Source organism: Perissodus microlepis, chromosome 9 (genome assembly GCF_051167445.1).
Source record: "Perissodus microlepis isolate ML-2025 ecotype Zambia chromosome 9, ASM5116744v1, whole genome shotgun sequence".
Lineage (NCBI taxonomy): Eukaryota > Metazoa > Chordata > Actinopteri > Cichliformes > Cichlidae > Perissodus > Perissodus microlepis.
This window is the reverse complement of record NC_140469.1, coordinates 12,059,528-12,086,622: the sequence shown is the minus strand read 5'-3', so window position 1 is coordinate 12,086,622 and position 27,095 is coordinate 12,059,528. Positions and strand designations below refer to the sequence as shown.

The window sequence follows — 27,095 nt, the reverse complement described above, 5'->3', positions numbered from 1 at the left end:
CGATGATGGTGGCACAGGAGAGGGCAGTGTATTAGCACAAAGCCTAGCCCTGATGTAAAATCTTTGCATAGTGATTGAAAATGTGACTTGTTGAGATAAGGGAAATAGAATGCAGCGATCAAACTGCAGCCCCCTTTAATTTATTCTGTAGGGTATTTTAGTAGCACACTGCTCGCTACATGTTCTCCATGTTCATTAACTCCCCTGCTCTTTTCTCAAATAAGTATGTGAGGCAACGGGATGAGAAGCTGCAGTGGACTGTGGTGAAAGATGGTCTGCGTATTAGGAAGTGATGCATTATTTTGTCTAATTGTAGAACTAAAACGGCATGGGCCAAACCAAAATGTAGTTTTTGAGGGTCGTAGCAGTTAATATCTGAACGACTACACATCAAAGTCGCGTCAAACCGTGTCCTAACAAAGTTTACACTACAAGCAAGACTGCATTCATTATGTTGCGTTCACAGCGCTGTGGAAAAGCGAATTTCGTTTCAATGAAAAAGGCAACATGAAGCTGCTATCTCATACCTGACACTTGTCGCCGTGTGACAGGTGTGACATGTGATAAAGCAAAGTTAAACATTCCTGAATTTCTTCAGGGCAGTAATAACAGGGTGAAGCAGCAACCAACAGAGCCCCACAGGCAGAGACGGAACAAAACTTCAGCGGTGAACGATGCAACAAAATGAGCTTGTTGCCGGTTGTGTCAACATGGCATTAGAACTTGTGTCTTCCTCTCAATGATGCAATGCTTTGTTGGGTTTTTTTTAATCTGTATTTACACTTTATTTTGAAACAAAAGACAGGACGTGCAACAGGAAGCAGGAAACATGAAGACAAAACAGTATGCAAAATCTTGTTTTCCTAAACAAAGTATTTAACTATGTCGATTGTGACGTGCCAGACACAGGGGAATGGATACCTTTGAAAAGCTGGATTCTTCTTGATAGAAAATTGTACAAAAACTCAGCTACAAAAGTGAGAGAAACAGAGGAATACATTTTGCATCAGCAGGACCTAAAAAATACACTTTTTAAATGGTTTTACACTACATTGCTAAACTAGATAGTATAATTGTAATCGTGTAATTGCTATTCTTTTTCTAAAGTATTTTTTTTGTTGTTGTTTATTGGTCTTCATGCCTTAATGAAATGCAACCCCTGTTCTGAGAGGTGACTACACCGCCATTAATGGGATGGTGATGGACCTGTTTATTGGAAGAAAATTGAGCCTTCCGTTGTTTGGAGACTTTAAAAGAAATTACATCCCCAAAGTTTGTGATTAAGAAAATGCCTCATTTAGCAGCTGATGGCCTCTTGCTGTGGTGCACTGCTAAATCATCTTTGCATTACTGCATATCCCTCTCCATGGTAACAATTACAGCATACTTCATATTATACCTAATTTGATGTTATTAAACTGATAAAATGCTAACACGTTAACACGTTCTCTGGTCTGATGAAAATTTAGGGTTATTGCATTTTAACATTTTTACATTATTCAAGCAGACCATTTTTCATCAAAATAAGATGGGCCTTACCATTATTTCATAATTATTGTAACAGTTTCTCCTATGAAAAGGGTCACTTTCCTAACTCAGCAAAGACATATCCCTATTAGACTAATTTGACTACATGCAAATTTTTGTCATTTTTCCCTCATTAACTATTTATCATAGACAGGGGAAAAATATATTCATGAAAGCGAGCAAAGGAGCAGCCCAAAAGAGCTGAAACTAATATTTTGCAACTCTAATGATTTTTTGCATCCTTAATTAGATAGAATAAGGTTGATATGATTAGGTCAGGATGTAGTGTTTTTCATTAAAAATACATTTCAGAAACTGTATTCCAAATGTGCCCTTGCAATTAAATAATGAATCTGGCGCATTCCTTATTATGGACCCAATTAATATCAGAGGCAAGGGCGTAATTTTAATAACAGTGGGCTACGAGACCTTCATTAGCTGAGCGAGAGAAAGGAGGGATGAGGGGAAGGAAAAATAAGGTACCCATAGGAACATCAAGAGTTTGTAACCAAATTTAAAACGTTATTGAAAAAGATAGAGTGAGATATTTTGAACAAATCTGATCTCGGGCTATCGGGATCTGCAAATAGCCCATGTTTGTTTTAACTAACTCTGGCACTTTTGAATATTTTTTATAGTCTTAGATCCTCCTCTAACCCTGTAGAGGTGTTGAGACTGGACCAAAGCTGAAAGAAGCTTTAGCCTTAAAAGGGAAGAGAACGATTATTGCTTTTTATTTTTAACATCGCACCTCTACTGAAATGTGGTCACCTTTGAAAAGCCACTTCCCCTTTTTCCCTCTCCCCCCCTGGAAAGCAGACAATGCATTCATCAGACAGCCACCACCACACACTTGACCTTTGTGTGGTCCATGCGCAAAAGGGCGGGTTTTGCTCAGTGCTCACACCGTGTCAGCGTCATCATGGATATACCTCCAGATTCTTCTCAGCCCGGGGAAAACTTCTCATCCCATCCATACTTAAGTAAATACATGAAACAAGTCTGCTGATTATGATTCCTCCTAAATAGCTAGCTGGTATCCATCTAGGCTAAAATCATTTTAAACAGTGTGTAAATATGAAAGTTTGTAACTGCACATATTCTGGCTGCCTAACTGTCATGTAGCACAGAAGCTCACCTGCTAAAAGAAAGCCTCTTTAACCCTCACTGAAATACAAAGAGGCTTCATAATAATGGGAAAAAACAGGGTGCTATATCTAGTCTTTAGCCATGTCATCAAGCATGATGTGTGCACTTTAAATGTGCATGTTACACATGTTATACTGTATCATCACAGAGTTGGTTAGCATAGGTGAACGTTGGTGAGTCTTCATTCTGGGCATTAGCAGAGTTTTGGGTTCTCTCTTTTTTGCCATATTTTTCAGGTAACCTATATTTGACAACAGCAAAATAAAATTGGAAATTCAGTTTTTGCTGTGCCAACACAATACTTTTATTGGCCCTCATATGGCAAGATTAAGTGACGTCCCTGTTCTTTGCTACCCGTAATGTAGTTGTTTCTGTCCTGGATGCTCTTTTCACTTCACTATTGACCTCTCGTCCTTTTGTGCAAGTAAAAGTAATGTCCGCATCTAGACCGCGCCACCGTTTTCTTCAGCCTTCAAGCTGCAAGTTTTCTTTTTTCTCTCTAACTACTGTTGAAATCACTGAGAACCTTTGTAATTAAATATTTGTAACTGTAATTGGATTAAAGTAACACATTCGTTTGTAGCACGTTACGACATTAGCAGTGAATAGCTGTTTCTGGCCTAGGCATGGGTTCCACTTTACCCCCACTTTCTTTTCCTTTCGAGCAATAAAGGTTAGGCTTATACTTACATCTCCACTCCTTAAAAGTTGTAGAACCACCTATTTTTCTATTTTGGAGATTTCTACAGACAATCATTTACAAATTTCTGAAATGTATGATTCTATTATATGTCCGCACCTGTTCTAGAAGCTATATTGCTGAGACTTCTCCATTATTTTTAAACACATACAAATCATGAACTGACTTACCATGTAACACCTTGAAGCAAGGACTTTACAGATTGTGCAATGCTAATAATGGAGCCACCGATAGTACAGTAAAAGTAAAAAACAGTCCAGATAAACTTCAGGGGTATAAATATTAGCCCTGCAACAGGTGGCAATTTCTCCAAAAATCTCCAAACAACAGACCTGCCAAGTGCAACATGAAGTCATACCAAAACTGAATTTTATTTTTTTTCCCACTGTTTCTTTTTAAAGAATTTTTTTTAAAGGCTAAAATTAAACCAAGTAGAAATATGAGAGGCAGGTAATCAGTTAGGCTAAAAGTAGATTCTTGATGGTGTTAGCATGCTCAGCAAAATCTCTGTAATGCTCTATGTCCCCCAAGCAATGAAACAATAAAAAAAGAATCCACATTCAATAACCAACCTGCAAATGGCCTATTATTATCAAACTTGTAATTTTCACAAGGTGGTCATAAAACATAATCTCATTTTTACTTTCTCACCAATTAACTTTATATTATAAGATTCATCCATCGAGTTGTTCCATTGAGTTGCTTGAAGGTTTAAAAATTCCTCAGGTGGAGATGTCAACAGCAGGGTCCACTGACTAAGCAAAGAGGGCGAGTAAAATACTAGTATGTAGCTTTTTAATTTAATCGTGTGATAAATACAATCATGGAAAACAGCTGAGAGACGTAAAGAAAACATCATATGTTCTTCATTTGCCCTGATATACGACTGATATACAACATGTTGTGACTCAGGATGATGTTTTTAAAACCTGTGGAATAAATTAATAAAAACTTCACATATTTTGCTGGTAGACGGCAATCAGTACCACAGGTTAGCCAACTAAAGGCGCATTTCAGTGATTTCAAATAAACAAAAATCTTCACTTTTTCTGTGCCGTCAGTAATGCTCCCAGCTAGTGAGAGGGCTTGCATGCTCCACATCTTACTAGTGGTGCAGTAATGAGCCCCATTAATTATGTAAAGGCAGTGATGCAGATGGACCTAATTAATTGTCTCCCGTCACCCCCTTGATTACTGTACCTGGAAGGGAGGTGTTAATTTCTGTAATACTTAAGCAGGTACGCAAACTGTTTTGTCGGAGCTACCGCTATGACAGTGACAGAGTAGAGCACCAGCTTTCCCGTTGCTGTTAATTCACCGAAAGGAAAGTTTCCCAGTGGTGGTGGTGACATTGTATTAATTGAAGGAGGGAGGGAGAGATTAAAAGAAGTGAGGAAGGAGGGAGAGAGTGGAGAGAGGGGGTTTGTATGATGGCCCTGGAGATGTTTTCTCAACCTGATTGCATCAACATTTGCGTACCTTTGTGCCGTTTGTCTCTGTATGTCTAGGTAATGGGTTACCAGCAGGCGAGTTTGGGAACACCCAAGGTGTTTTGCAACAGCAGTGCGCTTGGTGGAGAGTAAACCTGTTGAGAGTCAAACGGCACAGACTGGAGTGGTAATGATAACTTGTGTCTGGGAGGCTGGCTGTTAATCATATGAGGTGTGTTCTCCATTTTAATCCAGAGCCTGTGTGTGTTGTGAGCCCCTGACCATGGAGGACTGTCAGGGTCACACTTTTGGCACCAATTACCAAGTGATAAAAATAGATTTTGAGCTTTAATCTCTTTGCAAAAGTTAATCTGGATTCAGACAAAATAATATAGGCTACAAATATCATACCTGCCTAATCTATACAATAGCTATGAGGACATGCACGTTCTCTATTTTCAGAGGCATCAAAAAAATCTTAATCCCATAGTTAAATAAATACAATTCAATCCTCAAAACATTACAAGTGTGCATGCCTGCGCACTTGTACTCATCAATCTTGGGCTTGTTCAAATAGTACAGTTAAATGAGTGTGAGCCACTTGAGATGCAAATCTAGACTCATGTAAAGAAAGAAGCTTTGGAGAGGAAGGTAGACAGAGGGAGCAGTAGGCCGTGACAGGATACACAGGAACCGCTGTCACAGAACAATAGAACCTTCAGCTCCTCAAAAGGAACCCATAACAGCAACACAGGAACCCCGGGAGAGGAGAGGAAGAGCTGAGTGGTTCACTGGCACAGGAAGGGTTTTTAGAGTCAGAGGGCAACTACTGGTCTGTAGTGTGTGTGTGTCTGTGTGTGTGCGCCTTTGTGCGTGGGATCAAAATAGTCCTCCCAACCCCCAATAAGCTCTACAAAAGAGCAATGTGGTCAGTGTGCGGGCAAGTGTTCGTGTGTGTGCACGCGTGCATTTATTTGCTTGGTTGCGTGTGTATGAAGGCAAACCTGTTCATGTAGGCCCAGTATGCCTGCATGTGTGTAAACTGTCATGCACATTTATAAGTGTGACTGTGTGCATGCAAACCTTTCTGCTTGCCTGCGTGTGCATGTCACATTAGAGAGACTTCTTCAATTACAGTGGATTTTTGTTTCTTCTTTTTTTAGTGGACAGTGCTGAGGGCCCCAGTGGCCCGAGGCGATAGCGAGCAGACAGGCAAGGACAGGAGCGACACAGCAGCAAGCACAGCATCCACAGTCGGAGCATTAGGGAGCGCAATATGAGATATGACTGCAAAGGCTACATGCCTGTGTTCCTGAAAAGGTCATGGACTTTGCTGAGCAGTAATGTGTGAAAGTGGTGCACAGTGGTTAAAAAAGAAGAGAGAGGGGGGGAAAAACAGATAAAGATCAAACACATTCACCTCTTTTCCAATTCGCACGCAAGATTTTATGGACACAAATACAGAATATCTTCAGTAAAATGAGCTGACTACTTTTAAATGTAGTGAGATCATTGCAGGTTCATAAAGAGGGTTAAAAAGCACAAACCCTATCTTATTTGGGTTTAAATTTCACCACACACTTCCTTTTCTTATAGTCAACCTGCATTCCTAAACAGGCGCACAGTTCCAACATTAGATAGCAAGAGAAAGGAGAAAGTGTTCCAGTATGAACTCGTCGGTGTGAACAGTTTAATTACAGGGAGTGTCAGCTCCATTGCTTAATGTGTCCCTTACAATTAATCCAGGGAGAGGATGTCATTATCTACCAATGCCTGGGCCTGGGCAGGCTTTTCTTTCAAAGAGATGGAATGTGAGAGGGGAAAAAGAGGAGTCTAAACAAGGAAGCGCCTTTGGTTAGCAGCCTATATTATGTTCAACCTCTGTGTCAACCAAAAGGATTTAGGTAATATGCTCGGGTGTTGTTTCGAAACATTGAGTTTGAATATTTTGGACACTTGACTCTCATGAAACCATTAGTGAGGAAAAGCTTTTCCCTATAATTTCTTCATAATATGAAGCTTTGCATGTCAGCTGTCAAAACATGGGCAGCTGGAAGAGGTTAAACTGACAACAGGTTTTCGCCACTTTCAAGCCTTCCTTCCCTCGACTTCTTCCTCCTCCAGCGGGCCACGTCCTAAAGAGTCCTTTTTTTCTGCTGCACTGCCATCCCCTAATGTGAAACAGAAGACAACAAATTGGACTCTTGAAAGTGAGAAAAAGACTGTAGCGAGAGCTTTCCAACCATGGAACAAATTTAGGAAGACTCGTTTTACATCGGTTAAAGAGGTTTTTCACCCAGAGCACCTGGCTCGGATCTGTGAAGCTGGTGCAGAATGTGGTTTCACCAAACATTTTAAGTGATTAATGACACAGTGAGATGCCATTATTGGAGGAAAAGATTTGATTATATCAGCTGAGGAAATGTTACAGGGCAAGTACCCTGCAGGCAGATATACTTTGCATACACACTGGGGCGATGTTGTATGTAATGCATACTCAACATACATGCATGCTTAGGTATACAGCTTCTAGCTCCACAGAGGTTTTGTGGCTTGAATTTGACAGATCAGATTTTTTGCGACTGTCTGCCGTTACTTACTTCTCCTCCCTTCACTCCCCCTTTAAAGAGTTTGACCTTGGCCGCTTCCTGTGGCCCTTAGGGGATGAAGAAGTCCTGGTGATTGTGACAGGTGTCGCGTCTTAACAGCCCCACGTGACATCCAGAGGAGAGATAGACATTCGGATTTTTTTTTCACCACATTTGGAGATTTTTTTCCCCCCTCATAAGCTTAAAGAGACAACTTAGGGTGTGTGTGTGTGTGTGTGTGTGTGTGTGTGTGTGTGTGTGTGTGTGTGTGTGTGTGTGTGTGTGTGTGTGCACATGCAGCTATAGTGTGTCTGAGTGAGAACGTGTGTGAAGTCTTACCACTTATTCCCAGCTCTCATTTTGGTTATTGGCTTGGATACTTATCACCTCCAGCCTTCGAGGCTTTATTAGGTGGAAGCTACTCCAAAGTCAAATTCTGGATATCAAAGGCAATACTCAACTTTGGCATCTGTCTGCAGCATCTTAATACGAAGCCTGGTCTCCTAAAATTTTAAGAACTCAACATGACATTTTGAAATGCGTCTTCCACGGAAATGTGTTTTCCCACCACAAAAGGGCCAGCATGAGGAGTCCATGCGACAAATGCCAAATGAGTAAGTTGGAAAGTACTGGTGACACAATTAGTTTGAACTTGATACACTTAATGTTAGAAAGTTATGGTCCTGACCGTAGGGGCTGGCTGGAAAAGTCTAGCAAGACCCATCTACCAATCGGAAGGTCAGTGGTTTGTTCCCCAGATACTACAGTCTGCATGACAAAGTATCTTTGGGCAAGATACTGAACCCCAATCAGTTCATTTCAATTCAATTTAAGTTATATAGCAACATTGTAAGAGACCCTACATTAATACAGAGAAAACCCCAAAAATCAAACGACCTCCTTTGAGCACTTGGCGACAGTGGAAAGGAAAAACTCAATTTTAACAGGAAGAAGCTTCCAGCAGAACCAGGCTAATGGAGGAGCAGCCATCTGTTGCGACTGGTTGGGAGCTGTTGAGCTGATTCCACAGAGGAGGGTCCTGAAAGCTGATGACTCTGCCTCCCATTCTACTTTTAAATACTTTAAGGAAGCCCGTTGTCTGAGAGCCAAGTGCTCTGTTAGTACGATACTCTACTATGAGATCTTTAAAACAAGATGGGGAATGATAATTCAAGAACTTGCATGTGAGTAGAAAGATTTTAAATTTGATTTTGGATTTAATAAGGAGCCAATAAAGACAGAAGCCAATATGACACTTGGAGGTTGGGGTTGTAGCGTCGCCCCCAATGCATTCATGTGTGTGTGAGTGTGTTCAAATGTTGACAAAACAAAATAATTACTAAACGTTTGACACTTGATTATAGTTTCATTTATCATCAGTTCTGTTAGTGAAAATAAGGATAACAAGAAAACAGTTGAAAACTAGCTGCTGCTTGCTGTGCGTCTTTATGAGAGAGAGGTTTCTTATTCCAGTAATAACAGTAATACAGTTTATTCCTGACAGAGAGAACGAGTGCCTGCTTTACTATTTCACCCTGCTTGTCAGTATTCTTAAGTATGTTAAGGTTCATACATTTAACTAATAGTAACTAATTTATTTTCTGTTTTACGGGAGGTAAGAGTGAAAACTATGCTCCTTGGCAGGAGAGCGTGTATTCTGTTTCCTTATAAAAAAGTGAAGCAGTAATGAATCATGCATGAGAAATACTGTAGTAAAACCCATGATCAATGGAAATTCAAATACAGAAAAAAAGAGTGTGGAAAAAGTAGCATATCATCAATATTTTAGAAACCAGCAACATTTCATAAATCATAATCAGGTGAGCTCATGACTTATCAAGAGCAGTTCAGATCCTGGTCTTAAGAGTCTTAATGCTCGTGGATACTGGTTTACGTGTTCACCTTTCCCCGGTGGATTCATTATTTCAACACTGATGAAGATTCCGATCAACTTTAATCACCTTTACTTGCAGAAACTTGTGACTGTGAGTCATCTGTAAACATTGAAACATTTAAATGTGGCACAGGCTTATTTATCTTTTGTTAAAGTTTCAAGTAAACTTCAATATTCTCCAGAACAAACCTGGAAAAAGTGATCTCCTTAAGGCCCAGGGTGAGTCAGACATGGTGTGGCAGAAAAAAAGATGGGCTGCTATCTGAGTTGTTTACTGTAGGTTGAGAGTAGGCTTTCTGCAAAGGAGATTAGTAATGGCGAATTATGCATATCTTATTTTCTGGATTATCTCAGGCAGTCAGAGATGCTATCTCATTTTATAATCTCTTTTAAAGTCGTTTGGTTTATTCTGACTGTAAATACAGTCATTTTTGCTTGTTTATCTTTTCTAGAAGTCCAATTTAGCCTGTGCTACTTTTAGATGGAGTGTATTATTGCTTATAATCTATCATTCTTCAAGTTGAAATAAATGCAGACGGTGATCTTTGCTTTACGGGCACAGCCATGTGAGGAGGGTGGGTGGAAGCTACTGTAGCATAACAGTCATTTTCTCACTGTGCGTGTGTGTGTATACGCATGCACGTATGTGTGTCCCTCCATGCAAATATGAATGGGTGGCCTGTCTTGTCCAGTGGTGCGTTTAACCAGACACAGACCTTTGCTTCAGCCAACTCAGGCCCAACGCAGACAGTGTGCATCCATGCCATTTTCAAGCTGCTCCAATTATATCCGCTGAGCATCCACATATTGGCTAAATTTGCAATAATAGCATATCTATTTCCATTCTAATGGCTGACATTGCTTGGCTTATCCATGCATGTATGTCGGTGGTCTTTTATGCTTTATGGTTTGGTCTGTTCCCAGCCATGTGCAATGTGCTGTAGCGTGTCTTGGCTTTGGATGTGTGTGTGCTGCACGAACCTCGTGTGCTGCACGAACCTCGTGTGCTACTATGCACTGTGGCGTGCAGCAGTTTGTTACTTAGAAAAATGTTACACTAATGTGGATGCATTTTTTTTCCTTTAACAGGAACTATACATGGTTACAATTTGAAATTCAGTTGTTATATTACATTTGCTAATCTCAGTGCCTCCATAGTTACTTTGACATTTGTGGTTGGCCTATTAGCTCTTTTATTAGCTGTTCCAGGATGGTGGTTCACCTCTACCAAAAGACAAATGCCAATTCTAGTAAATTCAAACAGTTTCATGCTATCGACTGGGAGTCACCTAGTTTTTATCTTTAACAGTTATAGTGTACCTGCTGAGAAATAAGGCTAATGTGACCTTGAAGACAAAATTCCTTAAGATGCAAAATAAAGTTTTTCTTGTAAACGTTCAGATCAGTGTCGAGTAACAACAGATTATTCATGACTTTTGCTGCTGGGTAATGAGTAATGCGATTACTTTTTAAATAATGTTATGATTTAAGTGACTGATTTTCCAGTAACATTTCCAACATTATGTTCATAAATGCATGAAGTGATATCAGAGAATGAGCTTGTGCTTTAGTACAATTTAGCCTCTGACGTACGTGCAATGCATCTGTGCATCTGCACCACAGCATATGCACTTATTAATTCAAATTGTTGTGCTGCATGCAATGTATAATTACATTTTGGTGGTGCATGTGTCCACGAGTCCATGTTGACAGTGTGTTTGTGTTTCTACGTACTGCCTGTATCTGTTACATGAACCCCGTGTTCAGCAACCAGGCCTTGAACCCAAGCCAGCTCTGACAGAAACGATGGTGGTGTTGGAGAGGAGGGATTGACCCTCTATAGCTTAGAGAGCCTCAATGCACAGTACACACACACACACACACACACACACACACACACACACACCCTCCTCCCCATCAACCCACAACCCACTACTCCCTGCCTCCCCCCACTCCCTGCTGCATAGCCCTAAGCGCCCGCAGGCATTGGAGATGCACGCATGCGTTGCCTTACTGTGTGGGGCTTTGTCTGTCTGTGAGCATGGTCGTATGTGTGTGTTAGTATTTATATGAGTGTTACTGTTTCTCTCCTCTCTCTCTGTATGTATGTGTGTGTGTGTGTGTTTGTTTGTGTGTACATGTGGACAAAAGAAGCAACCATGTCTACCTCTTTTCTCACTTGGTAATAATCACTGATGCTTCTTTCAGATCTGTCTGTGCTAACCCACTGCATTTACTGCCTTAGATGTGATTGCCTTTTGTTCTAAAGTATATGGATGAATTCGTATTAAATGGTAATACCAATGAGCACTAATTCAATGTACAGTGAAAATGTGAAAACAAAATATCGCTTTAATGTGTTTTAAGTACCTATGTTCAATACCACTAAATAATCGATCTATCTATGACACAAAGTCTACTTCGTAAACTTAATGCAATGCAATGATCCAGATGAAGCTTCACTGGATCTGCTGAAACACTTAAAATATTTCCTTTTGGATCATGTCACAGTTCAGCATTTCCAGCCAACATGACTCTAATCTGGTTCACAGCATAAAATGTATTTACAGAAAGACTGCTAAAAACCAGGTGACTCCATAAAGCTTTCTTTGTGCTCAAAGTATTCCTTATGTAAGAATCTCCAAGTAACTTGCTAAGGATACCCCAAAACCAAGTCTGTACACAGACTTCTATTTTTTATTTCTAAACCTCTATAAGGCAAATTAAAGCAGTAATCCATACACACAGTCCCAGACATACATCAGCCTCTTTAATCCAACATAGGTCCTACTACTCTCCCCATTACTGGGTCTCTTACCACTATAGCCTTAAATCTCCTCCATATATCCAGATTCACTCCCATATTTCTTTCCTCTCTTCTACACTTCTTTCCCACTGATTTGGTGCCAGTGCTGGTGCTGCCTTTCTACCTTATAAGAAGCAGCATGGATCGAGCAGGTTTAGAATCAAATATTACAAATATTAGACAGCATATTTTTGAGGTAATTTACATGGTAAAAAAAAAAATCACGGTGGGTGGAATCTGTAGACTGAATCTGCTACTCTTTGATTAATTTCTTGCAGTAACCAATGACGACCGTGGATCTGACTTTGGACCAAGCAAACTTGTTGGATGCAAACAGAATTGCTGGGCAGCAGTCTTTTTGTGGTGACAGTTCATGGAAGCGGTGCTAGGTTGGGCACCGGTGCTGTAACTGCTTTGGTTGGCAAGATGTGCAAAAATGCCAGGAGCCACAGGACCGTTCTGAGCACCGGGTCCAGAACCAGCAACATCCTTTGTAGTCTCCCAAAATCCAAACCCCGTATCACCCTCTCCACTGAGTTTCAATCTCGTCCCTAGTCTGAGTCCCAACTGCAGCCGCAGCCGGGGCTTCCATGTGCGACTGACACATAAATAACCAAGCCTGTCCGCCACCCAGGCAAATTCAAATGCACCTGTCAAAGTGATGAAGCACCCACCCGCAGGGAAGCATTGTTTACATTTTCACTCCATTCTTTGCAAAAGTGAGATTCTAATTATTTTCCCACTGTAAATTAAAGCCAAGTGGGACAGAACTACAAACTAAAAGGATCACGGCAGTAGAGAAAACCCCAGCCCTTGCGGAGTAGGCGTGAGTTGGTGACGGGCGGGACGGAGGCAAGGTCAGCAGCTTTTAAGAAGGGAAGCAGAAATGGGAGGTATAGCCTTCACACTGGCTGTAAAGCAAGGCGATGTAAGCAAGACGAGTCTAAGAGAACTCCAACCGGCTGGAATACATTATGCCCCTCACATTTCATACATAATAACGTGCCAAAAATGTGCTGCATTATTTTTCATACCACTGGACACAGAGTGAGACAGAAAGAGGTAGGGAGACAGAGAGAGCAAGAGAGGAGGGAAATGTTTAATTAGTCAATGGAAACGTGCAAATGGGAGGTAAAATTAGGCGAAGGTAGGGAGGTCTGGTGAAGAGAGAGTGCATGAATGGTAATGATGGCTATCTAGTTTGGATCAATCATTAAGGGATCAGGGGGACTGACAAGCCTGTTTGTGCCCATGCCTTAGGCTCCTGTTCTGGACAGTAGCCAGCCCGGCTCAGCTTGTGTGCTCATTGAAACTTCTCCTTTCCTCCTCCCTTTAGTTGCAAACATACACACACACTCTGGCTGCACAAGTGCATCATACAGTATAAGTATAAACAAGTTTGTGCAGTTTAGTATAGTAAACCCATCATTTTAAAAATAACATTTTAATATCTAATACATGTAATTAACTCACTCGCAAAATAGTGGATTTCTACATTCGTGGGAGATTTTTAACTTGCTCTTGAGGCCCCGTGATTAGTCCCTGCTCTGACACAGTGTTTTGATCAGTTCATTACAAGGTTACAGGGTTACATTTGGGAACTGTTTTGATTGTCAGGAGCGACATGACAGGTTTTTTTTTTCATAACAATCAAATCTAGACATGGTGTTTACATGTGTCATGCCACAAAATGGAGCAAGATGTCACATGTATATGTGTATGATGGGGAAGGCCATGTAAGACAAACAAATAAAATACACTGTACCTTTCCCAGACACGCATTACCAGAGAAATGTGTCACCCAGTGGAACTGCGTCTCTCCGTCTGCCCTCTTTTTAGCTGTTATTTGCAAGTTCAAGTCCTATTTTAGGTATAAATATGGGTCGCTCTTAAAATATAACACAAAAGAATACCCTTTTAGAATGAAGTGCATTTATACTTTTATCTCTGAGCCATAGATGCCTCAGATCGCAGTTTATTTTTTATTTTGTTTGCCCTCAGTCTAAAAAAGCAACAAAGCATCATGCTATCGGTGACAGGTAATCCAAATCCATCTGTTGCTAGACTTTATATTTGCACACGCACTTGAATAAAAATGACTGTCAGGTCAGTCAAATTTTATCACAAGTCACACTGGATTTTTTTTTTTAAAGAGAACCTTTCCACAGGCGCTTGTATTTAAAGACTGATGGCTTTTCTTCTGCATTCATATGTGGTATGGTATGATTCGCTAGGTGTGAAATCACATCTTCTCCCAGAAAGACAGACAGACTATATTTGCGAACCATGGAGCCACGTCTGCAGCTGTGCCATCCCCACTTCCTGTGCCCCTGCTCCTCCCTCCCATTCCCAATGTGCATTTGCGGTAATGTCTACAAATCCTGAAATTTATGTCCCTGCTGGAAAACATGGTTTGCCATTTATAGTCCTCCGCTAAAAGAAATAAGGCCCATCTCTCCTGATACAAGTCAAGGGACTGATGCAGACTCTATCAGATTTCTAAATACAGACCCCAACGATAAATCCTGGCTTGATTGGGTTTGAATTGGGTTAGCTCACTTGAATGCTATCTGCTTAACCCACAGCTGGCCTGTCTGCTCCATGCAGGCATTGAACCTAAATCAGTCACTTAGTGCTATCAAATGGAACAATGGTGGAGTGGAGGGAGCACTCAAGCTAGGGCTAGAAGCCAGGCTAGCACCATAACACAACACAACAGACCAGAACAGAGTAGTGTCGAGCAGACAGGCCCTCTAATGCTCTTTCCTTTTTGTGTCTTTGCAATGATGCTTCTTGAGAGCCATGGTGCATTGCATGAAATGGCATCACCCAAACCGAACACACAAACACCTTTTCAAGCTTTTGTCTCGTCTTGTCAACTGGATTTCACGTGCTAATTAGCATAGGATGGTGGCATGGCAAACATTTAAAAAAATAAATAAAAATCCATTTTCATGCAAGCCAAAATGCAGACACGCAGCACACCATACCGGGGGAATTCAAGCAGGTGCGTTTAACCAAAGTGACTGAGAGCACAGAGGCAGAATTCATGGTGTTTCTATCGCCACTGTACAGCTTGGATTAAAACATCCTGGAAAGGGGCCATAATTGAGTCATAGGCACACTTCCTGTGGCCAGTAAAGGAGGAAAAGATGCTTTCTTGGTCGTTTTTTAAGACTAATGAATGACCTTAAAAATGCAGTCTGACCTTGCTGAGAACCATGGTATTGGAAGAGATCTACGTAGCTTTTACTCAGAGAGAGATGACAACAATAAAAATCTGAATATCAACATCGATGTAAACATCCTATCGAAACTGATTGTTGCCTTGCAGGGGCGCTAAACACAAAAGAAATCCAGGTAATCAGTTTCCCTCTCGTGTGGGCCGAGGCCAGGCTGGAGGCAAGGCAGCTGAGGGGATTCCACAAATGAGCATCTGAATTAGCATCGAAGAGATCCATCCTAGCATACACACCAAATACACACACACATCTTCTTTGAGTGTTTTTAGCTAGTCTTATTTTCTGCACTCGTAACCCGTTGACATTTCGACTCTGAGGTCTTTTTCCACTCTTTGGATCGTGTGCTTTGCAGTTTATACTAGGCTTCTAATTACAAGAGGGGTAATAGCTCCCACTGTTTTCTCAGTGAAGCGCCTAGAGTTGTGTTTGGCTAACCGTTTCCAAGTCTGAGGTGACATCGATACACCACCAAATTAAACTTCTCCTTCAGCTTGACCCTGCCACTCACGGCCCTCTGAATAAGTTTGCCTTTTTTCCCGTATTTTTAGACGAATCATAATTATGCCACCAATTAGAGGGTCACCTTGAAAAACTTCCTCCTTCTTTTGACTCTCTGTGTGTGGCTCAGTTTACGTGCGTGTAATGTTCACTTTTGGGTCGGTAGCTGTGAGCTAGACTTTAAATTATGTCTTTAAGTACAGCCACGTACACACAGGCAGAGAAAGAGTGCGTCACCGATTCAGCAATGTCACAGTCGCAGTTTATGAATATGAAAGAAAAAAGTTGATTTAAAGACTCTCTGTGAGCCAGATTTAGATGGGCGGTGCTCGTGGCTTTACTACCTGGTCTTTCAGTTGAAGTGACGTATACAATCTGTGACCATTACACGTTCAAGACTTTACCAGCAGACACTCTCGGAGAGGAAGAGAGCTTCCATGATCTTCACACATGGATGACTTCAAGTTACATGACCTACATAACATGTTACACGCGCCGCTTGCTCCCCATGCCTCACCCTAATAGGGAAGGGCAGCACATTACAGGTGTGTAATCCCTAATATGTGCATATGGACACACAGAGAAACAACTGGTCTCTTTACATGCCACGTGGTACTCATGCACTCTGTTAGCTCCTGTTTAACACAACGGCGTTCATATTTGTTTTGTTTTTTTTATATCTTCTCATGTGTTCCTGCTGTTAGCTGGCCTTTATGTTCTTATCTCCCTCTCAAAGGTGGCCGTGTATGACTACATCTTAACAACGGAGGACCCCGTGTCAGACTCTGCAGCGCCCAGCGATGAGTCCCATAGGGATGGCGCGCACATGCCAGAGGGTGAGACCAGCACCCACGTGGCAGTCTACACACTGCACCTCAGCGGGCTTAAACAAATATACAGGCACTTTCTTCGACAGTCAGATGGAGCCATCATAGAGGTGAGATACCAATGGAGATGACACTGAAGTCTTAATTTATTTGCATGTCTCCAATTTATGCAAATGTGAAACAAGAAGGAAAAAAGAGTCTGTTGTTGGAAGACGTTGCTTCCTGTTTTGCTCCAAAATGAAACTGTATAGTGATCTATACTGGAGCTGAATTTATATGCCTTTAAAACCTGAAACAGGGCTCCCTCTTCTGTTGCTCTGTCCTGTTTTTTCAAAGATTTACTTCAATTCAAATTAAAGGTCTAATGCGATAGAATTTCAGATGGTGTACAAATGACAAAACATGAGACAATTGTATCATTTAAAAAAAAACAGAGTATTGTCTTCCCTGAAAATTGAAGCTTTTTGCTTCATCTACATTCAGATCAGCAGTAAATAAACAAAAAGCTACCTTTGGCTGCTCCCCTATTCACAAGGCGTCATGACAACGGGTGTTTGATTTGATGTGGAGTTGCTGGGATTTACGTCATACTAAAAGAGACTAAAATAAATCTGTTAATGTAGATCATATTAATAAAACTCATCTGTATCTTTATTCAGTTTGAGACCATTTTAGTTTGTTTTATCTCATTCCCTCACTCTTTCTTTTAATACTTACTGACGTTGAAATTAAAGGAAGAGGGCAAGAGAGAGCAAGAAGAAGACAGAGGGTGTGATTGTTTCACTGGCCCTTGCATCACTTGGTTTATTCCCTCTGAATAGAGTAAGAATGGGAAAGGAAAGAAGTGGATCCAGCAACTATTTCTTTATTCTACTTTCAGCACAATGAGAGGCAACAGTACAGCTCTGTGGCCTGAAAGGGTGAATAACTATGATTCTTTTCTTTTTGTTGTTATCCTTGGGCTAAAGCAGATTTGAAATTCTTTCTTCTTTTCAAACAGAAAATGACAGGATTTGCCTTGAGAAACAAATCATGACTGAGTTCAACATGTGAGCGTAACTACAAGCCGAAATTTAGCCAACAAAACAATTTCCTCTGTCTCCGTGTGTGTGGGTAACAATCATTTAGAATTTTTGGGGTGCAAAGGTCTGCTCTGTATAAAGTCCCGGACATCGGTTTAAGTCACGACTCACGGTGACATTGGAAAATATTGATTGCTGTCCTCTAAGCACTTGTAAGAGAGACAGGCCAGAGTAACCAGCTGATTCATAGCTTGTTGCCTAATTAAAAGTAGGACTTCCTAACGACTGCTGCTGTGGCAAGAATGTTTTCCTTTCCTCAATCATTCTGTCACTCCCCTCACAACCTGGATCGTCCCAACAAAATATGTCAACAGAGTGAGGATAGAGGGTGTCATACGCACTAACAATTAGCTCTGAGGCTCTGTTGTGCGCTAATAGCTCTCAATCATAATTTGAATGATGGAGCGCTTATGTGAATAAACACATGGCATGGTATATCTATTACTGGTGTCACACTGTCTGTCTGTTTGTGTGTGCGTAGCCTCTAGACCTGTGCATAGCAGATGAGACATCTGGGAGGATTTTTCAAACAACAAAACCGCGCACACACCGACTCACATATCCTTTCTGTCTGTGAAAAAAATAAGTTATAGTGTTCACACAAAACCTTCAGCGCTCTCCCTTCGCTTAAACACACAAATTTACTACACCAATAACCTTGGCAGACACAGTCTTAGCTCACTCAGAGAAACAGAATTCATTCCCAACCTGGCAACATGCTATTCTTTAAACAGTGCAGGAAGTGTCAGAGAAGCCACCGTCAGTGAAAGATAGGTGTCACAGAAAAACAGGAAAACAGGCTCGCACTCATGCACAGACACACACACATGCACACAGAGACACATGCTGTTCATAATCTTTCTGTTGATCCCTTTTCTCTCTCTCTTACACACACACACACACACACACACACACACACACACACACAATGTCCCGTGGGTATCGCTGTCTGTTCCTTGCAACTTCACAGGCAAAGGACCCCCAGCAGCAAGACATGCTGATGGCATCCTCTTTCACCCGCCAGTGGTGGGTATGATAGTGCCGATGTGCGGAGTCGCCAATAGAGTACTTTGTCGCTTCCTTTTGCTTTTCAGAACAGATCCCCTCTTTACATATGCAAAACGAATCCCCTGGATATATAGACTGGTTTTATGTATAGGGCAAGATCTAAGAATCTCCAAAGGGCATCCCCAGCACTTGGAAGAACACTTGAGCTGATTTTATTAGTGCTTTATGTAATTCTGGCAGTGATATACACACTGCAGCCGGGTCCTATATACAAAATGGCTTTAAAATGTAAGGTGACTGCTGCTGAGAGATGAGAACAGCACAAATTATACATACATATATATATATATATATATATATATATATATATATATATAAACATCTCAAAACATGTTTTTTTTATGTAAAAAACATGTTTTGAGATGTGATGATGTGGTTACACTACAGTTGCATGGATTCTTTATTTGTGAAATTTTCACAACCAGTGACAAAAGCATTTATCTTAATTAAACTGTGTACTGACAGTACTCGATTCTCCGCCTCAGTTAGCTTAAAAGCTAATCTTACTACTTAAGGAGTCTGTTTCCATTTACTGTGGAAATATTGACTGATGCCTCATTTCCTTTAAAAACCTTTGTTTTTTCAGGCAGCGTCCTGGACATCGGTGCCCTGGAGGACTTGTTCCGCCCTTAGCCTAACATGACCACAGCTCGAGGGGCCTGTAGCTTTGCATAACGCAACACATATACACCCAAGATTTGCCTAAATGCACATTTTAAAAAGCAAGTCCCAGAAGAAGTGCCCTGAGCTATAGACACTGTAAGACACCGTTTGGAAGGAGCAAAACAGTTAGGTGTGTACTGTTTGATTTGCTGTAAAATGAACGTCTGAGCAAGAGTCACGAGAAACTAACCTATTTCTGTTGTTTATTCAGCTACTGTTGAAACAGCTCCATTCTTTTCTTTCCTCTGTTTCCGTCCTCGGTGACACGTAGGACCAAACGGAGGAAAGCTGAAATCGTGGGTGCGTGGTAAAAATTAACTGATGCTCAAGTCTTTATTGACTTGCATATTGAATTCTGTTTAAAGAAAGTTAATATTAATGATCCATCATATGCTCTCGTTCAGTTTGTTGCCCAAGGCAGGTGTCTGTAATATGGACCATGTTGAAGGAATCTTCTCGCTGAATCACAACAATAGAAAAAGTTAAAGCTACGTTCCCATCAGTGTGCTCCAATAAAAGACATTAAAGGTAAAGTGAGGTGTAGCTTTTCAAACACTCATTACCTATAAACAGATGTTCCACAGCTGCCGACTCACAAAACGCACTGCTGACAACAACTGTTAGGGCCAAAATTATGCAGGGAAATGCATCTATATAACCTAGGACCTTCAGAGAAGGACTCATAACCACTCTGTCTGGAGAAACAAGATGGCTGATGAAGAAATTAATGCAGGCAAAGTCATTATCTTCCCTCCTAAAACCACAGTGGGTTTATGTCCCCCTGTGTCGTTTTTTCTCCGGGGCTAACATTTAAGTGTCGATGGACTTATAAAAAGATAGGACAAGCCAACTGTGCTCCTTTTGTCTCCTTTCCTCCATATGGGAGGCAGCAGCATATGCAAGAACTGGCTCAGCTTCTGTAAAACTTCCATTAAAGATGCACAACTAAGGCTCTGCCAGCTTGAATATTACCTCTCTCTGCAAATTATTTATGGCTCGGAAAAAACGCTGATGATGAGCATCTCCAGCGACTTGTATAAATAAAAACACTTTTTTTTTCTGCAATTTCAGCTGTGCTTTTTTTTTTCCTCCCCCCTCTCTCTCTCCCTGTTCTGGGAATGCACTTAACTGTTTGTAGAAACCAAAGCTATGCAGTTTAGACACATACGGTTTCAACTCCATAACATTTATTAGTTTACCTTCCCAGCTGGACTTATGGAGTTTTACAAGTACAGTGACAAAGCAAACAAATATGATAATAATGATGCAGAGCAATGCAAAGCTGGGAAGAGGTTTCATAATAATCATTATATACCATCTCTCATTAACAGAGCTGTTTGTGTGCGTGTGTGTGTGTGTGTGTGTGTGTGTGTGTTTTCCTTCCCACAGCTCAGTCCACTGTCCTTCTGCACACGACGACTCTTCACCGGACCAATATTGACCTAATTTAACATGCAGACAATATGAAGAAGTTAACCTTTTGAAAAAACACCTTGCAGCAACATTAATTGACAAACCACATCAATTCTCCCTCCTACCCCTCTTTTGTAATTACTCTGCTGCATGTTTGATTGCCGCTGTGGAGCTGAAGACCTGCGCTTCATTTGCCGTGAGGTCATCGGCAGCCCTCAGAAATATGAATTTGATTTTTACAGGAAGTGAGCGCGCTCTCTGTGTGCGTGCGTGTGTGTGATGTTGTTTCATGTGCCGCGTGTGTCTACGAGAGGCAGAGGAAAAGAATTAGGGAGGGGAATGTCCTTGGCTATGTACTATATGTTGCATGAGGAGATTAATGCCTCCCTGGCAGTCATATCTGTTTAATAGGAGGACTTCCCTGAAGTACACCACAGGCAATTGTCTAGCAAGTTTATACTAATTTTAGAAAAAATAAAAAAATAAAATGAGCTAAAATGAAATAAATAATAGAAAAGAAAACATTTTTTTGTCAACACTTGCAAAACTAAACTTTGAATATATAGACTGGTTTCATGTATAGGGTGCTTTTGTGCCAGCCTGCATTTTCAGCCTGACCACTTGATGTATAGCACAACCTGATAAACATTATTCTCTTCTTTTATATGCCTTTTTTTGACAAATGTGTGGTTCATCATTCTGTAATTGCTTATACCAGTGAGATTTAAGTTATATTTCCTATCACTGTATATAAGTAGGCCAACCCAGAGTTGTGAGAGCCGTTTCCCCTCTGGGACGAGAGGTAGTGTGTCATATAAAGTCTCCATTTCTGCTTCTCCTCCAACTTCACTCTAAGCACGGGGACAGAGGAAGAGACTGTGCATGACAACACTATTCGCAGGCCTTGAGGAAAATCGCAGTTCTTCTGCCAATCTCAGTCACTGTCATCCAAGTTCAACCTGCACTTTGTGACGCTTGATACGTTTACAGGCCGCGGGGGCTCCTGAAACAGTCGGGTTTATCATTGTTGTGCTGTTCATTTCTTTTTTGTTACCTTTTCTCGTTTATGCTACCTGGCTGATTTAAGCATGCTTTGGGTGGGTTTTTTTTTTCTTTTTTTGAAGGTGATGGGTGACATAGAAGGCCTCGACAACGCATCCAACACGGTGCCCTGCCCGGCTCAGAGCTCTGACAAACAGAGGGAGGACAAAGGAGGCGACGCTCTCCAGCTACGGAAACGAAAGAAACGATTCTGGCGTGAGTGTCTCTCTCTGTTATTTCTATCACTGTAACAAAAATATGTTTTTCACAGTTAGCTCATCACACTGAGAGCACACAACTAGAGCACATTCAGTAGTCCCAGTCACCTCACCTCACACTCTGACTCTCTTGCTTGTGCAAACCTACCTGTTATTGACACAGTTTTATCAGTCGTTTCATTGCCCTTAGGGTCCCATCGTGTTGAGCCAGTAGGAGGAAACAGGTGTGACTCCAGTTTTGCACTACAAGACCTCAATCAATGACACCAGATGGAAGAGAGAATAAACACTGAGTCCTCTTATTGATCATTTAGCAATGCACTGCAGAAGTTATGCATTCTGAATGTTACTTTTCCTGCTCTTTGTGTTAAAATCAGCATTTATTAATCTGACAACAGCTCTCATCACCTGTTTGTTTTTTAGTAGTTACAAAAAACATCCCCCTGTTCTGTGTATGTGTGTAGTACTTCAAAGAATTACAGTGAGAAATGCACTGTACTTTTCACTCTTGAGACCCTGTGCAAGTAAACATAAATGGTGTATGTGAACTGATAAGCCATCTGTGACCTAATAAAGCAAATAAATACTTCACCACCACTTCTAATGGATACAGGTTGTTAAGTGCTGGGGACTGCCTCAACACAATGAAATATGAAGATTCTTAAAGTCACTAATCAGAACACGAGTGATAAAATATCAATATTGGCCCCACATTAAGCAGGATAATATTCAGGCCAGCTTGATTTGTATTGAATATGTGTCTGCTAGCCGGTGCTTAGTGTAATGAAGTGGCTCACAAATCAGACTGTAATGGCCGCCTACTTACACATATTGCTTAATTAAAGGTTGTGAGCTTATTAGCATGTGTCTCTGCACAGGGTGGAGGGAGATGAGGATCAGGACTGCTGTCATTGAGGGCCAGGCTTTAAAGGTTTTATAGATAGCTAACCTATCATACTAAAGCCATAGCACCCCCTGCCACCCCCCTAAAATCGGATCTTAATAACCTGTCATTTTCATTGATGATGATTCTCCTTTATGGGCAGCCATTATAGATCAACTTCTGGGTCTTGCTGAATGGCGATAGCGCCCGTTTGCGGCCCATCATTATCGCGAACACACCTTACTTTGGCCTTGAAGTTGCTCCTCACCTCCATGTTTAAACCATCACAGCCCTGCCCCTATGGCCCGGTGCACAGTGCGTATGGACACACAAACACATACAAGAGGCCTCTCAATCCCTCTAAAAGAGAGAAAAGAATGAAAGCACTTTAAGGCTCATAAGTCCATTTTTAATACAGAAAATGAAGTTAGAAGACATCGAGATACTTGTTGATAGGTTATCTGTAATTTATGCAAATGTCAGCTATTTGTTTATCACAGTGTACCTCCAGCACTCGCAGGATGTGTCAGAGTAGTGTTGCACCTTGCCCTTCTGTCTGCCTTTGACACTAGCCAGAACCTACAGAGCTAATTAGAGATCGCTCCATTAACGGTGACAGTGCTACACCCACCAATTCAATCAGCCCTGAAATGAACATTAAACAGAGACGCTGTTTTTCAGAGATGACAGGAAGCTCTTTCTCTAATTTTCTTACCTTGCTGCCTGCGTCATTTCACGGAACTACTGAGTGTCCTCTGTCTTACTTTGTTCTATAGTATATATGTGACATGACCTTGGTCTGAGGTCATCGCAGCTAAATGATGGACATTTTTCACCTGTTTTCTCGTTTGCTTTGGCACGTTATTCTCTTTTTTCATATATAAATAGAGAAAATTTGATGAATGGCTCTTCTTTCTCCTCCTGCTTTCTCTTTCGTGTGATGTTCTCTGGGAGCTCCATCAACTTTTTCTGTTCGCAATCATCAAAACAAAGCCCCGTGCAGTATTTTCTTTTCCCAACTAGGGGCAGAGGGTGCAGAAACGGAGGGGGCAAAGGTATTTCAGCGGTTCAAATATTTGATTGCTAATGACAAACACCGTTTCACAGCGATTTAAATTTCAAATTGATCCCTGGGAGCAATTATTTCTGAGGGGAGAGAAACACGCCGCTAGGTCTCTGCTACACACATTTGCTGATTTAAGTTAAAAGAAAACCTTTTTGCAGTGCTATCATAAGGGAGCAGCAACTTTTTGAAGTAAGTGCCTGCATCTGCTTGCAGCCAACCCAACCTGGGGATGTTGCTGGAGAGTGAGAACAGAGGGGGGAAAATAAAACATAAAAAGAAAAAATAACACTTTGTCTAATTCTATATTTATGTAGCCCTCAGCTTGAGGTATTCACATAAAACCGTTTGTATTCAGAAGTGCTGCCGTGATCGTTATGCTGCACGTTGAGATCGGCAACTCTTCGGGCAGGGTTGGCGGGTGCAGCTCAGCCTGATTCATTTGAATTAAAGTTGCTCAACTAAATAAAAGGGATTCAAATTCCTACTTTTTTTCTTCTTTTCAAACCTGTTTTTAAGGCAACCGAGCATTTCTTTTGATGAGGAATTTTCTACCTTTAGTCTTTGGCATACACGCCTGGATTCTCTATTTGCACAGCCCCATTTATGGCATTGCTTTGTTTGATATTGAAATTGTATTATGTCTTGTAAAGAGTGAAAGAGCTTGTTGCTTTGGGACCTTAAGAAGGTCTGAGACCATAGAGAGTGATCGAGTGTTAATCCAAATCTTGTATTTCTCTGCACTGCTTGGCACACACTTCTTAAAATCCAAAACTTTTTTATAGAGTGTGCACCATTAGAGTCAGAAAGGTGTGCTACGTTATTTTATCTATTATTTCATGTGTTATTTTTAAAGAAAGCATCCCTCTGCTTTAGATTGTGCCAAATCAGATACAAGGCATAGCGATCTAGCTTTAGCAGCAAGTCCGCTGATCCTCTTGTCAAATGAATTTAGTAGGGTCTCCGTAAAACCTCAACACCAGTGCGATGGCAGCATTCGTGCCACTGTGGAAGAACAATATTATGCAAAACAGATATACACTCCAGACCTCTGTCAGGTTTTTATGCTCAGGCTGTATTCTTCTCCGCTGACCCCGAAAAGGATTCCCTGGTGCTTAAGCTGTGGAAAATCCACACGGTCGGGGTATGTGACGATGTCAACATCGTGCCATATTTCTGTGGCATCTGGATAGATCATGTGCCTCTCTACACACACATATTTATTTATTTTTCCTCTTCCAGAGCAGTGTCGGGGAGGCAGATGTCCTGCTCACAGGAAAAATAATTTGCAGTGGGGGGGAAAGAAAAAAAAAGAAGGGGGGGAGAGGTGGGGTGGTGAAGGGAAAAATATATGAATATGCAAATCTTGTCACAGTGTGGAACCTTGTAATGAGTGGGAAATGTTGTTGCCATCTTTCATTATGCAGAGGTCATTGCTTAATGCCAGGCAGCTGGGCCTAGATTCTTCTCTATGAGCTCCCCCCCCCCTCACCACCACCACCACCACTACCACCATTTCTGCTGTCATCTCATAGCAACTTGAACCAAACTACAGCCTGGCAACACAGTTCACAAAAAACACACAAATGCACGCAAGGTACTCACAAACGCTACAGGTACACGACACCTGGATGTCTCCGTAGCTATATGGAAACCTAAAAGGAAACCTTGTGTTGTTCAATTTCCCGATTAAGACAACTCTGCTGCTTCTATGAAGTACTTCAGTTTAACACAATTGCATGATTTACTGTGTGTGTATAAATTATCCTGATATGTCTGCATGTAGTTTGCCAAACCACATGTGAATAAAGCCGACAGCATATTTGATCAGTCAGAAATTTTGGTCAGAACTCCTGAGACCAGATCTGGCTGATATGTTACACTATCACCTCAGCAGGACTGTGTTTGTTACCAAATGGGCTTCAAAGTATGGAAACTAAGAGATTTTGAATCATTTTTAGCATCATTATAGTTTCTTGGGTGCACCTGTAAGTAAAAATATCAGTTTTCCTCTTTAGAACCAAAAGTTAAGGTATATGAATACTTTCTAAAGTGACTGCTGCTGTGTGTCACGTGTTTCATTTGTGCAGAGCGATGCTTGCACAGCTTCAGAAAATGGAAAAGAGGCTGTAAAGTATGTCTCTTTCCAATCCAGCAGCTTGACCGTCTACTGGATGATCTATTGTTGTTTAAGCGGTTGCATCAAGCTCTTTGGAGCTGAAAGTTTAAAAAGTGGGCACAGCTCATAGTTGTTGTTGTTGTTGTTCCCAGCTTCCTTTTGATCAACCCTTTCATGTTTTGTAGATTGCTGAGACAGCTCACTGCTGTTCTGTCTCCTCTTGCAACAGCTTTCCTGAAATTTCCGCTGGCGTCTGCCCGACATTGAGCTATGGGGCTAATCATTAGGTAAACCCGTCTCCCTCTCTCTCATGCACTCTTCAAATAATCCTGGGTTTGAATGCTAAAAATGTAATGAACTTCACGGTTCATTGTGTCTGACATTGCTTAATTAATGGGTGCATTTAAAGTACATAGGGCCCCGGTAATTGATTTATATGCATGATTTGCACATACAGCTGTTGGTTCCTGTAGGAGACTCATCACTCAAAAAGTGGCTGTGCTGATGTTAGGCTTGGTAGGTAATATTAAGATTTTTCTGTTGGCCGATCCAGCCTTGAGAGAAAAAGACCAGGTCACATGTTAGCATATTTTTTCATTTGCAATTATGAACAGCTACTTAAAAATTAGACTTGGGCAATTTAATATCATATTCTCCACCAAAACACTTAAAGGACTCAGTCTGAGCCTGGAAATGTTTTTCATATGGAAAACCTTTGGCTCCTGTAACATAATTGGAAAAAAAAAAGGCAGAATATATTTGAGAAATTTTATTTTCATTAGGCTGTTCCTGACAATAGTGCTGGACCAGTTAGTTCTGTGCTACCCACAGGACCTCCAGCACGCTTTGGCTTCACACCATCAGTCTGTCTTACTCGCCTCAGT

At 41.2% G+C, this 27,095-nt stretch overlaps 1 protein-coding gene across 1 annotated transcript in view; it reads left to right on the top strand.

The window, feature by feature from the left end:
* ofcc1 (orofacial cleft 1 candidate 1) overlaps positions 1 to 25,338 on the top strand; it is a 139,725-nt gene extending 114,387 nt beyond the window's left edge. The window contains exons 21-23 of the mRNA XM_084939934.1: positions 16,571 to 16,771; positions 22,012 to 22,144; positions 22,337 to 25,338. Of these exons, the coding sequence (XP_084796060.1) occupies positions 16,571 to 16,771; positions 22,012 to 22,144; positions 22,337 to 22,410 (408 nt within the window). The 3' untranslated portion in view covers positions 22,411 to 25,338. The remainder of the gene's footprint in view (positions 1 to 16,570; positions 16,772 to 22,011; positions 22,145 to 22,336) is intronic.
* Positions 25,339 to 27,095: the final 1,757 nt, after the last annotated feature.